The sequence below is a fragment of the Drosophila elegans genome, unplaced genomic scaffold, assembly GCF_018152505.1.
Source record: "Drosophila elegans isolate 14027-0461.03 unplaced genomic scaffold, ASM1815250v1 contig_149, whole genome shotgun sequence".
Taxonomy (NCBI): domain Eukaryota; kingdom Metazoa; phylum Arthropoda; class Insecta; order Diptera; family Drosophilidae; genus Drosophila; species Drosophila elegans.
In genome coordinates this window covers 23,574,338-23,586,618 of record NW_024545513.1, presented here as the reverse complement: position 1 = coordinate 23,586,618, position 12,281 = coordinate 23,574,338, and the positions used below count along the sequence as shown (strand labels likewise).

The 12,281-nt window shown below is 40.1% G+C and overlaps 2 protein-coding genes across 2 annotated transcripts; one reads left to right on the top strand and one right to left on the bottom strand.

Moving 5' to 3' along the window:
- The first annotated feature begins 7,385 nt into the window (after positions 1-7,385).
- Positions 7,386-7,972, top strand: LOC108134835 (myotrophin). The gene has a single exon (XM_017255295.2). It carries the CDS (start codon positions 7,482-7,484, stop codon positions 7,854-7,856), a length of 375 nt encoding a protein of 124 aa, XP_017110784.1. The 5' UTR covers positions 7,386-7,481; the 3' UTR covers positions 7,857-7,972.
- A 174-nt stretch (positions 7,973-8,146) lies between these two features.
- Positions 8,147-10,073, bottom strand: LOC108134812 (glycine-rich protein DOT1). The gene is made up of 3 exons (XM_017255267.1): positions 9,948-10,073; positions 9,036-9,137; positions 8,147-8,866 (listed from the first exon to the last, which is right to left on the bottom strand). Exons 1-3 carry the CDS (start codon positions 10,071-10,073, stop codon positions 8,270-8,272), a joined length of 825 nt encoding a protein of 274 aa, XP_017110756.1. The 3' UTR covers positions 8,147-8,269.
- Positions 10,074-12,281: the final 2,208 nt, after the last annotated feature.

The following is a 12,281-nucleotide window of genomic DNA, read 5'->3' as shown; positions in this document are numbered from 1 at the left end:
GCGTAACGTTATTTCCGCACAAGGATTATGCTTTTGGCCAGCGGCAAGCAGGGGCTCCACCCCACAAACGACCTTCCCAACCTTCTCCTGAATTTGTGGTAGCTGCTGGTTACCTGGCTACAGATGCTCCTGGATTATCGCTCTTCCTCCCCAGAAAAAGGACATGGCCAAGAGAAGGGACCCGGGCAGAGCAGCCACTGCCAGAGCATAATGTGTAAGCAGCTGGACAAGACTCACCTGGCGATCTATGCGATACCCATTGAGTGAGATACCAGTAAGTAAAATAATCTTTTATTTGGAAAATAATTGTTACTTGTATCTTGTATCATTTGATACAAGAGATCACGTTAAACTTTTCGGTAAAAAGCATTCAGTCTTTATTAAAAACATCAGGTCTTAAAGATTAATCTAATTATGAAGTGTTTATTTAAAGACCTCTAAAAAGTGAATGTCTAAATTTTTGTTTTATACACAGCATCTGACGTCCAATAATAAGGAAAAATTCTTGTCCAGCCTAAGAGACATTTGTTCTTTTGTGCTGCTAAAATATCTAGAAAATTAATGACTTAAATATGGTCATAACAATATCTTGATTTTCAAACAAACACATTTGTAGCTAAGCATTTTCGTACTTCTTATGCGGCTAGCCTTAACTGGTTGCTTATAAATAAATTATAAATAATTATTAGGCCGTTTTAATTTAAAACAAATACCGATCCCATGAATTTTTCGAACATTTTAAAATCCTTTAAAGGGATTAAAAGACATTTTTGATGGCAAATAACTTAAAAAAATCATTTAAACTAAACTAAAGGGTTTCAACAGTTCTTGGTAACACTTGGCATACTCATTAGCCAGTCCAGTCTACCCCGATTACCAGTGGTCATCGGCTTGCCAGGGTATCTGGAAGCCACAATAAAAATGTAAAAAGGTGCGACGGTTGCGGTTGCGGTGGATCAACCACCACCCCCTCTGATGAGAATGGGTGGTGAGAAATGAGAGGACGGGTGGTTGGACTACCCTGCTGCTACTAGATTATTCATCTTAGATAAAAGGAAACTTTAAAACGTTACCCAAACAACGACAACGACAACCGACAACCGACAACCGCTGACTGCGCAGCTTAACGGTTTCCCCAATGCACCTGTTGTTGTTCTCGTTGTTGCTTGTTAAATTGTTGTTGCTGTTGCTGCTGTTGTTGCAGTTGTTGTTGTTGTTATTATTATTATTGCCGCCACTGCTGATGCACAAAAGCGGCTTACAGTTTGACAAGAACTGCCTGATGATGCAGCTCCCAATTTCAGCCACTAAACTCCCCCACCCACCAAACTGATTGTCAAGACAACAAATATTCTGAGAGATAGAAACAGGTAATGCACGGAGAAAAAATATGTGTTCAACTTACCTCTTTTGTCTGGCTTTTAATAAATTCGAGCTACACCGAAACACTGTTTTAGACTCCTTTAAATGGAGAAAATGAGTTCATAAATTATACAAGGCCATTGTTAAGATAATGTTAAAACAAATAATAAACAGTAGTACTTATCCCTTTACTGACAATCAATAATCAATACAAACATTACCTATTTTAAATTAGTTCGAAAGCTTATTTACGTGTTAAACACAAAAAGGTCAAAAATCATAAGAAACATACTAATGAGTTACAAAAAACCATACACTTTTTCTGGCAGCGTACAATGGTATACAGCATCGTCTACTTAGTTAAGTTGTTATTTTTATTATAGACCGCCTTCGGCAACTGCTTGGGAAGGCGTGGCACATGCTATTATGACAACACAGCAGCTGCACTGGAGCGACAGGGACGGCGGCATAAAGATTTCCAACATTTACAAGGAACCCTGTCTGATAATGCCCTTGGGTTAGAAATAGGTGGGTGCGCAGGGGGGTCAGGGAACAGGTGACGGCAAGAATTTGCTGCAGGGAAATTGGAGAAAAGCACTTGCAGTCTCCTCCACTTCATTGAAATCGAAGGATGGGGGGGGGCTGGAATGGTCGTGATGGGAGGGGTCAGGTCCTAAGTAGCCAGTAATAAGTTGGTCGGAGGGCCAGGGAACTAGCATAAAAGATAAGCAGCGCAGCTCGCAAATGAATACCAAACACTCATCAAGTGTAATGAGTGCACTGAATGAGTAATCGAGTGTCCTGATTTGATCACATCGTCCCCCCTCTGTTCTGTTCCCTGTTTTCCCTTCTTAATCAGATGCGATTCACTCCGTAGAAGCGACTTACACACATGCTATGATTTTGTAATCTATTTTGTAATACTCTGTTTAGAATATCTTGGCTCACTTCAGAGTGAAAAAGTCATGGAATTTAAGTGAATGCATAAAAAACTGTCAGAGTAGATGAGACAAATATTTATCAAATACAACTGGAAAAAGAATGTTATTTTTGTTAAATCATATGAAAAGATTTGAATAAATAAATAAATGCAAATATAAATATTAACATTTTTATATAGAAATTGTAGAATTGCCCCTTACATATTCTATATATACTGCGGTCACGAAAATTTTAAGTTTTTAGCTTATGGAAATAGCAATAAAACTAGTTTTGAAGCAACTTTCGAATTCTTGTTATATGTATTATCATAAAGCTAGTACAATAAAAATCAAATATGGCACATATAAAAAAACCCATATTAAACAAAGGTATAATATTTAAAAAACAAATTTTAGAATGTGTTCATTTTTTAACTTAACATATATATCAGTTATTAAAAATATATTTATTTCAACACAAAACTCAGATGGGCGATTGATTTTTTTAAATTAGTTGAAAATGATTTCCTCAAGTATTTTGATTAAATTATTAACAGCTTTAATTTTTCTGGAAAAACGAAGTATTGTTTTTTGGTAACTAAACATAGAGATAAATTAATTCAAAAAATTTCCTTCAACTGTTTTTGAGCACTTTACATTGTCCAACCACTATTATTATGACCGCAGCGGTATATTATTTGAAATAATTCATATCAATTAATGTGTTCTAAATAGACGTGTGTCTATTTGATTTATTTACTTAGTCACTTCGTTCACGCGCTTATTCGAGGTCCGCTTGAGTTTAATTTGTGAGTATCAACTACTCACCTATTCATTCGCTCAATCAGTGAGTCATTCACTCAGTTATTCACTGGCAGCTGGTTGAATGCCCGCCAGGCGAGTCCTGCTCCCGAACCGCTGTCAATGTCCCTGCCATTGTCCTTCCTCAGCTGTCACTGGCGGGTGGGGCGGGGCAATGAAAATACCTGCAAGGAAATTATACGAAAACTGAACAAGCCAAAAACAACGGAAGGTTGTTATTTTAGAGTTCAAGTTAAAGTTAAGCAGCGCCCGCGGCGCTCGACGTTCTCAACGCTCAGCCAGGACTTCAGAGCAAGGACTCGCAGTTCGGGGGCGATGGGAGCCGAGGACACGCGGATGAGGGCCCAAGAATGAGGACGATGAGGAGGCCAGGGATTGGGTAGATGCGACAGCAATGAAGTGCACTCGAGATGTGAATGGGCTGGAGTGTTTTGGGTGCTCTGTTTGTGTCCCCCCTTTTCTCTCTGTGTCTCATTGCTGCCGTTCGCCAAGCTCTACACTCGGAAAAACAGCTTTTGCGCTTAAGGTGAAATTATTATATTAGGTAGAAAATTATGAAAGTTTATTGACAAATTATTGGACATTGTTTACAATATTTTCACTATATTTTGTATGCCGATATGTGCATTAGGTTTTTTGCTATGCTGATCGTATATTGAACAATTTTCTTTAAATTTCTTTAAGCAGCAAACATTAAAAAACAATAATATTGGCTGTTTCGTTTCATTTTTTTTGGTTACTCTTTAAAAACTATGTAAATGAAGGCCTCTTGGGAAATATACAGAAATCAACAAAACAGTCCTGTAAACATGCCGCCCTTTTTTCTTGAGTGTATACTACCAGCTAGGATATCCTAGGCCACGTTCCATCAAGTTCACCCCCCTTTCCGCCACTCGTTACTCGTATCTTTGTGGAACAATTTTGCCTGAATGCAAGCGGCAAAATGGTTGAATGGGCGAATGAATGAATGAATGACTGAATGGGCATATCCCTGCCAGCCCCGTCGCCCTTCTCCTTCCTCCTTCGTCCTTCGTCCTCCATTCTGCGTCCTGCGAATTTTCCTATCTGCTGGCCCATTCGAATGGCGCTGAAAAGTTTCTCTCACTTTGACTTAAGTGCTCCCACCCCCCTCGGCGCCCCACTCAAGTGAACAATTCGAGTGCTTGTGTGCCGTTGTTGCTGGCGCAATTAGTGAAGAGCGCACTATTATTATTATCATTATGAATTTTAAGCAATCAACTGCGAGAGCAGCAACAATTAAACTTAAAGTTGGCAACTTGCTAACTCCTCCGCCGCCCCTCGCTAACCGAAAAACGTAAACAGTCGGACCGCGAAAAGCTATGAAAATTGAATTGCTGCTCTTCTTTTTTGTTTTTCCCGGGCTTTTCAGCGTATTTATTTTGTTGTTTACCTATGATAATTGTGATGTTTATTTATGGGAAAAGTCAAAAGTGGGCAAAAGGCCACCGATGATGGTATGCTGGCAGAAAATGTGTTCTAGTAAATTGTTTTTCCTATTTTTCCATTCATTATGGTTTTCTTTTTGGTTTTCCTTTTTCCAGCTGCCTTTGGGGTCTTAAATTGCTGAATAGTTGGCTTTATTAAAGTCCTGGTTTATGTTAACGGCATAATAAACAATTAAAAACACCATAGGTCCATAGATCACATATCCCACATATAGTTTTAAATGATCAGTAACAAAAAGACAGAGCGAACACAGTTGACAGAAAATTAAGTAGGGATGAAGATTGTCTTATAAAATATTATAAATAATTTAAACATTATAGACGTTTTGGTAATTATGTAAACCAAATCCGTATTAAGTACACCCAATAAGTATGCCTTGAAAATAAATTACATTCTGTGTGTAAAGTAAAGCATTAATTCAATACTAAATCATATAGCCCCTATACTTTTTAGTTGCATTTCTATACCGAAGAGTCTAAGACTGTAGTCTAGTGTAGTCTTTCGTGGTATAAATTTAATATTCATCTTATTGAGCATTTTTCATACCCAATAGCTTAAAATTCATGTAACAATAGTTAAGTTTCTATGACCATTTTTTGGGTGTAGTCTTGATGGGGAAGTAAAAGCCTATTTGTCAATCCATTTTTGGCCGCTTCAGTTTGTTTTACCATTGTTTGAATGTTACTCTTATCTTTTAATTAGACCGAGCAGAACGTCGCGATTTATGGCTGGTGAGAAAAGGGAAATTGTTGCACAATTAAGTAAACTTCCTTCGGTGCGGATATAATAAGGGGTTTTCCGGGGTTTTCCATCCGTAGTTTGTTGCCTCCGTCTCCGAGCGTCTTTTTCTCTCTTTCTTGGTTACAGCGCAATCAAATTTAACTGTTTAAACAAGCGATGAAAAGATTCTGCCCTTCAACCACACACCACCAGCGCACACACATATGCGACGGGTGGTGCAGTCATTGTCATTGCCGGGAAAGTGGGTGGTGAAAGTGGGTGGTGAATGTGGCTGTGGGTGGGTTGGAAAATGCAAAACAATTTCAGGCGAATTAGCGTAATTGTCTCGCCGCTGCTGTTGCTTCGGCTTCGGTTGCTGCTCCTGCTTCTTCTGAGACAAAAGAGCCAAGAGAAAAGGACGCAGCAGCAGGACTCAAGCTACTTAATCCTCTAATTTGTGTGTCTCTGTGTGTCAGTGTGTGTGTGTGTGCGGGCCACGCCCCTTTTCTGGGCTTTCTGAAGCCCGGGCTAAGCAAAGTTTGCCCTCATTTATATGCAAAAATGTAAACCAAAAAATCAGCGAGAATGTTAAATCCAACAAAATGCATTTAACACATAAAAATTTGCATAGAAAGTGGCTTCGGTAAACCCCGCACCCCCATTTCCCCATCCCCTCCCCCCCGCCTTGGGCACCACATTTCCAGCTTCGAATGCCGCACTATCTAAGTGCGAGTAGCAGAACAATTGAAGTTAATTTTATTTTTATTTTTATTTCCGGCCCACGCTACTTGACTATTATTATACGAAGCCTTAAAGTGTGTATGTGGTTGCCACGCCCTAATTTAGCTCGTTAATTCAGCTAGCAGCTAACCTTCGGTTAATATTCGCCCTTCTAGGCGCCAGTGCATACTTTCAACACTTTCTTTTTAATTATTGGCATCGCTTATGTCTCGTCTTTATCTAAACTAGTTTATTATGCTAAGCATTATGCATGCGTTTGTGCTTGCCACGCCCTAATTTAGTAGGTTAATTCAGTTAGTCGCTAACCTTCGGTTAAAATGCTACCATCTAGGAGCTTCTCTAAATCTTTTATTGTTGTGGCCACATTTTCCCAATTTTTTCTTACAAATTATTGCCATTATGTGTCATCAATATTTAGACAGGTATTTGTATCTTGCTAAGTCTTAAAGAGTGTATGTGCCCTAGTTTAGTGGGCTAACTCAGCTAGCAGTATATCTTCGGACTCTGAATACCTTTAGTTCTCGGAAACATTTTTCACATTTTCTTATGCCATCTTTATTTTAACTAGTCAACTAGTCGATGTTAAAGTACGCAATATTCCTACTTGTTGGACACTTTTTAACATTTCACTTTCGCAGCAGCTATTTGCCCCATGTTCTTTCCATTTTATTTCTGTCCATTTCTTATTATGTATTTGTAACCAATTGGTTGCCAAAACCCCACACTCTGCATTCACGCTCAGTCAATTTTTTGTTGCCACTGCTGCTGCTTCTGCTGCTGCTGCTTCTGCTGCTGCTGCTTCTGCTGCTGCTTCTGTGTCCTTTGTGTTGTTGTTGTTATTGCATGTGTTGAGATTCTCATGGAAATTTGCATACAAATTGCGTCTGGCGCGTAGGAAGCCGTCGGTTTGGTGGGCAATGGCGGGATATAGGATATATGTACTACAAACACAAGCGGAGGACGGGGACAGATGGCCCGACATGCGTGTATGGGGTTAACGAAGGGTTAACACAACACAAAAAACCAAAACCAAAACCGAAACCGAAACCGAAAAAAAAAAATTAAAACATTGCAAGCAACAGCAGCACCTGACAACTGTCAAATTTTGTGGGTTACCATCGATAAATTAAATGGCAGACAACTTTATGACGAAGGCAAGGCAGATTTCTCAAACATATTCATTGAGAATATTACTTTATAGTTTTCAAGGGCCTCATAAATGGCAACATAAATTTAAAACAATGAAAATATATGTATATATTTGAATCACGGAAATCGCAAACATACTTTTAAAACTTTATTAATTGTGAGGAAGCTAAATCACAAAGTAGTCGAACACGGTCAACTTTTGACTTTGACTCCATTAAATCTTAAATCAAATCAGCTGGTTTGACTGAAACACATCACATTGAAATACTGGATCATACGCATTTTAGGACTTTCATTGAAATGGACAGCAGTCGCAATATTGAGGATATCATTTGGACAATTAAGCACGGGGAGTACGATGAGGTGGAGCGCGTTTTCCTGGCCGGATCGCATAATGTGAACGACCAGATGGGCGTCCGGTACCCGCTGCACTACGCCGCCGACTTTGGCCAACTCAAGCTGCTGAAGTTCTTCGTGAGGATCGGGGCGGAGGTGGACCGGAAGGACCAGTATGGGGTCACTCCGCTCCTGGCGGCCATTTGGGAGGGCCACACGCGCTGCGTCGAGTTCCTGCTCCGGATGGGCGCCAGTCGGTCGGAGCGAACGCCCCAAGGACAAAGCTACTTGGAGGCTGCCGAGCAGGAGGACATTCGACGGCTCCTGGCGCGGGAGTAAAATCCTCGGGGACTCTAATTGATCACTTTTAGTTTTGTAAATTCATAGTTCGCCATATGGAGATATTTTCGTTTTTTTGGTTTGTCAGAAAGAAAACTAGCTGGTTGTAAACGGTGCATCGGTTGTGATATGTGTATACATTTGATGGTTCAAAGCATAGTCTGCTCTTTGAAAAACAATGGAAGACTTGAGAGTTATGAGAAGACTTTAAAACTTAAAAAACTAAGTCTTCAGCTAAGAATTAAAAATACTTAGCTTACAAAACAGAAGGAACTCAAACTCAATTGTTATTTTTGGGGTTAAATTGTTTAACTATAACGCTCTGGTTTTATTCATTAATATTGGGAAGTATTTACAAATAAGGTCAGTAACAAACAGTAGCCAAAAAGCATGCGTTGACCAACGCAGAGCATTTACCAACTGCTCTGGGCCCAGCCGCCCTGGGGAGCCCAACCGCCGGAGGAGTAGCCGGAGCCACCGCCATGGCCACCGCCGTAGCCACCGCCGTAGCCACCGCCGTAGCCGCCGCCATGGCCGCCGCTCGATCCGGAGTCGGAGATGACCTTGATGATCTTAATGTTTCCGCCGCTTCCATAGCCACCGCCGCCGCCGCCGTATCCGCCGCCACCGCTGTAGCCACCTCCGGAGGACCAGCCTCCGCCATGGCCGCCGCTGTAGCCACCTGAGGAGCCACCTCCGTAGCCACCACCGGCGGACCAGCCGCCTCCATGGCCACCGCTGTAGCCACCTCCGTAGCCACCACCGGCTCCAGAATCGGTGATCACTTTGATGATCTTAACGGTGCCGCCGCTGCTGCCGCCATGGCCACCTCCGTAGCCACCACTGTAGCCACCGCTGTAGCCACCACTTCCACCATGACCACCGCCGTAGCCACCGCCATATCCTCCGCCCGAGGACCAGCCAGAGCTAACGGCACTGCCGCCTCCACCGCCGCCGCCCAGGAATCCCGCATGGGCCATACTGCACACCGCCAGCAAGCAGACGAAAACCTGCAAGAGATTGACAGGAATCGCGTTAATCGAACTCCTTTTTACGAGAAACTCACAAAGTCACACATAAAAAAATTTGAAAAAAATAAAGATTCGCTTTCTTCGAATGTGTTAAACCGCGAAATGTTTTCTTTTTTATATTTTTTTTTTCAGCCAGAGCTTGGCGCACCTTCATGTCGACGTGTTTGGAGATTGATTGTTGGGAAGAACTGCGACTGTGTCGGGCTGGAAGGGCGATCTTCGACTGTGGTCTGCAGCGTTTTGGCCGCCGCTTTTATGGCCAGCGAATCGGATGCTGGGTAACCAGCTTGGCTCACTTTGCCCAGCCCTGCCCTTCCCCAACTGCTGTGGCGCACAGTGGGCACAATTCCACCAAGACTGAAGTGGGCAACTGAGGCAAAGAGATTGAGATACCGTAGATTGAGATAAATGTAAATGTAATATATAATAATTTACCATTCGCAGTCTTAGCTATGAAAAGTTCTTTGTTGAAAGAAGGTAAATACTTAATGTTCAAATTGTTAAAACTGTAATATCTTATTACAGAAGATAAAAAAATAATAATAATAATAATAAATTATTGTTTAAAAAATACAACGAGCACAACTTCTTTTTCATATCCATACGTAAGATTTTAATAGATAGTGTTTTATCCCTAAGGGTTTACCTAGCTTATGATCTAGCCAAAGAATAAATAACACCGCTTAATGCCCTATAGAATCCAGAAAAAAATAATAGCCGAATTCCTTAAATAAACCAATTAAGTACCATGGCCTCTAAATATACAATCAAAATATGATGGTTAGTAAGATAAAATCCACTGTTTCACATCTATATAGTCAATGGCTTTGTTTTAAAAACAAATTTTTAAATGACAATTAATAAATAACATTAAATAACAATAAATAAATAAATGTAATGTTACTATAAATTCTATTTAGGGATGATTTCTTTTATAAAAACCCAAATGAATTGTCCCAAAATATATGGAAACGGTATCACTGTGTGGAGTCTGCCCGTGTATGACACACTAATTGCCGGTCCACGCGATGGTCTGTTCGCGTTGTGGCATCATCATTACCACTGCCATCACCATCAACATGTCTGCATAAGGGCAACGGCCCTGACCCCACCTCATCCCGGTAACCTCCACCTCCACCTCCACATCCACATCCACATCCACCTCGACCACCCCATCCCAACCCATTCCATTTCATCTCCACCCCGAGCTAATTTATGTCTCGGACTATGTTGCAATCCGGACAGCTGAAGCTGTCAAGTAAGCCAACTTGCAACGCAGGTCGGCGGAAACCGTTCCCCAAAGATACTGCACTTGCCGAGGTAAGACCATTTGATAGCGCATTTCCAGCTCGTTATGCAATTCACCCAAATCGGCACAAAGTTGCAAAAATAATAAACAATAGCTGCCCGCAGCTTGATCCAATGAACAGGTAGCGATCACACCACTGGCCAGTGATGGAGATTTTATATGGAGTGTACCCACCCAAGTCCCTTAAAACTAGGTACTTATTTTCGGTACTTTTTATTTTTAGCCCAATGGCCAAATCTAATTTAATGCAATGAGCTTCACTTGACTTTAACTATAAATTACAAATAAAAGGGGTTTGTGGAAGCTCTTCAATTAATTATAGTATATTTTAACTTATAACAGAGCTCAAGATCTGTGCAAATATTACGATATAATTCAGGTAACATATAAGTGCAACTAAGGCATCTCTGTGCCCGGCACAATATCGATCTTGATTGATTCAGCCAACGCGATCGGGGCACCATTAACTCTCGGGTCAAACAGAATGCTTATTAATTGCCGGTCCCGCCGACTCGATTCGGTTGCAGCCAACCTTCACTTCTCGATCTGATAGATGAGCCATACATTTCCCGCCGATTGTCGGCGATTTCATGTTCATGTTCGAGCGGATTGGCCCTCGGCGTCACGAAACACGAAATTACCGAATCAAGGAAAGACCATCTGTAGAACATTTAGAAAGGCTATTGTATAACATTTATTTTGGGCCTACATTAACAAAGCGGGCTGATAAGTGTTACATCACTAAAGAACTGGTTACCAAAAAAAAAACCCAATCAAACCACGCAAAATTTTCAAATATTCCATCACAAATTATTTTTGCTCACCAATTTTCTATTAATTTGATTAATATTAAATATTTTTCCCCAGGGTATTTTTGTTTGATAATTCATGAATAGTATTTTTTTAATTCAGTTTTTCACTGGAAAACATTTTAAAGGCCAAGGCTGACTGAATATAAATGCAGAAACAGTTAAAAACATTTAATGCACTAGCAAAAAACTATTATCGATAATGTATTTCAGTTAAGACAATCGGAACACATTTATTTTTTGGCATCCACATTTTATAATGGTTTATTTTAATCTTTGAGTTATTGCCATGCAATAAGTGATTTTTTAAAAGTGTCTGATGGGTTTTAAAGTTATTTTTACATTTTTTTGAACTGCCGAATGACCTCTTTAAATAAAGCAGTAAGTCCCAACATTAGTGTAATCTAAAATAATGTTCGATGACGAGTAATGCATTTATATAACAGTTCAGCAGTTTGGTGTTCGTAAAATATATTTATGCTGGGAAATCGAATACAAATCGAATTGGTAGCGCTGGTAAATATGCATGAGATTAAATATATATGCAATCTTAATTAGACACCCCATCATCTGAGTATCCATTAATTAAGCCATAAAATATGTATGCTGATGCGCAAAAAAAAAAACCGAAACCCACGAATTTGTGGATAAAAACAAAACACGAAGAACTGAAAGACTTAAGTCCGTTTTGGATCGAGACTAACACTCGGCCCATACAAAACTAGTTACGCCACAATCAAATCCCATAAATATAATGATGGAAATTCAATACAAAACCGAGACGCATCCGCAATTATATATTTTGGTGGGGGATTTACTTGTCTCACAGCATGGCCAGAATGGACATAATTACCAGACGATAATGGTTTCGATTTAACCTTGAGCTTAACCCACATCGTGCTGAGGATACAAAGCTTAATCGTGGCTTGAACCAACAAAAAATTTCCACGTTTTAAAAGTAATTGAATTAGCAGTGTATATATGTTTAATAGAAAGTGTTTGAAATCATAAAAATATGTCAAGTAAAAGTATTAAAGTAAAGGCGAATTAACAAGCTTATGGTCAACAATTTGTCATTCAATTTGAAACTTTAAAAAAATTGCTAAGTAATTTTGTAGCCTTATGTGATATAATATACCACTTGAATTGTTAATGGTACGTTAGAAATAATATGGCAAACTGGTTTTCAATATTTTATGGGTTAAGTGAAGAGTGAAACCGGCCAACATAGATGCCCAGAAAAACCCCCGTACATGAGTAATCATTTAATGGCTCT

Bases quoted from the DNA above. Each gene is read 5' to 3' on its own strand.
- LOC108134835 (XM_017255295.2), top strand. From the start codon at position 7,482: ATGGACAGCAGTCGCAATATTGAGGATATCATTTGGACAATTAAGCAC.
- LOC108134812 (XM_017255267.1), bottom strand. From the start codon at position 10,073: ATGGGTTGGGATGGGGTGGTCGAGGTGGATGTGGATGTGGATGTGGAG. The intron at 9,138-9,947 runs GTAATGATGATG...TGGCCATAAAAG, and splicing joins TGTTGATGGTGATGGCAGTG to CGGCGGCCAAAACGCTGCAG. The intron at 8,867-9,035 runs GTGCGCCAAGCT...AATCTCTTGCAG, and splicing joins CCAAACACGTCGACATGAAG to GTTTTCGTCTGCTTGCTGGC.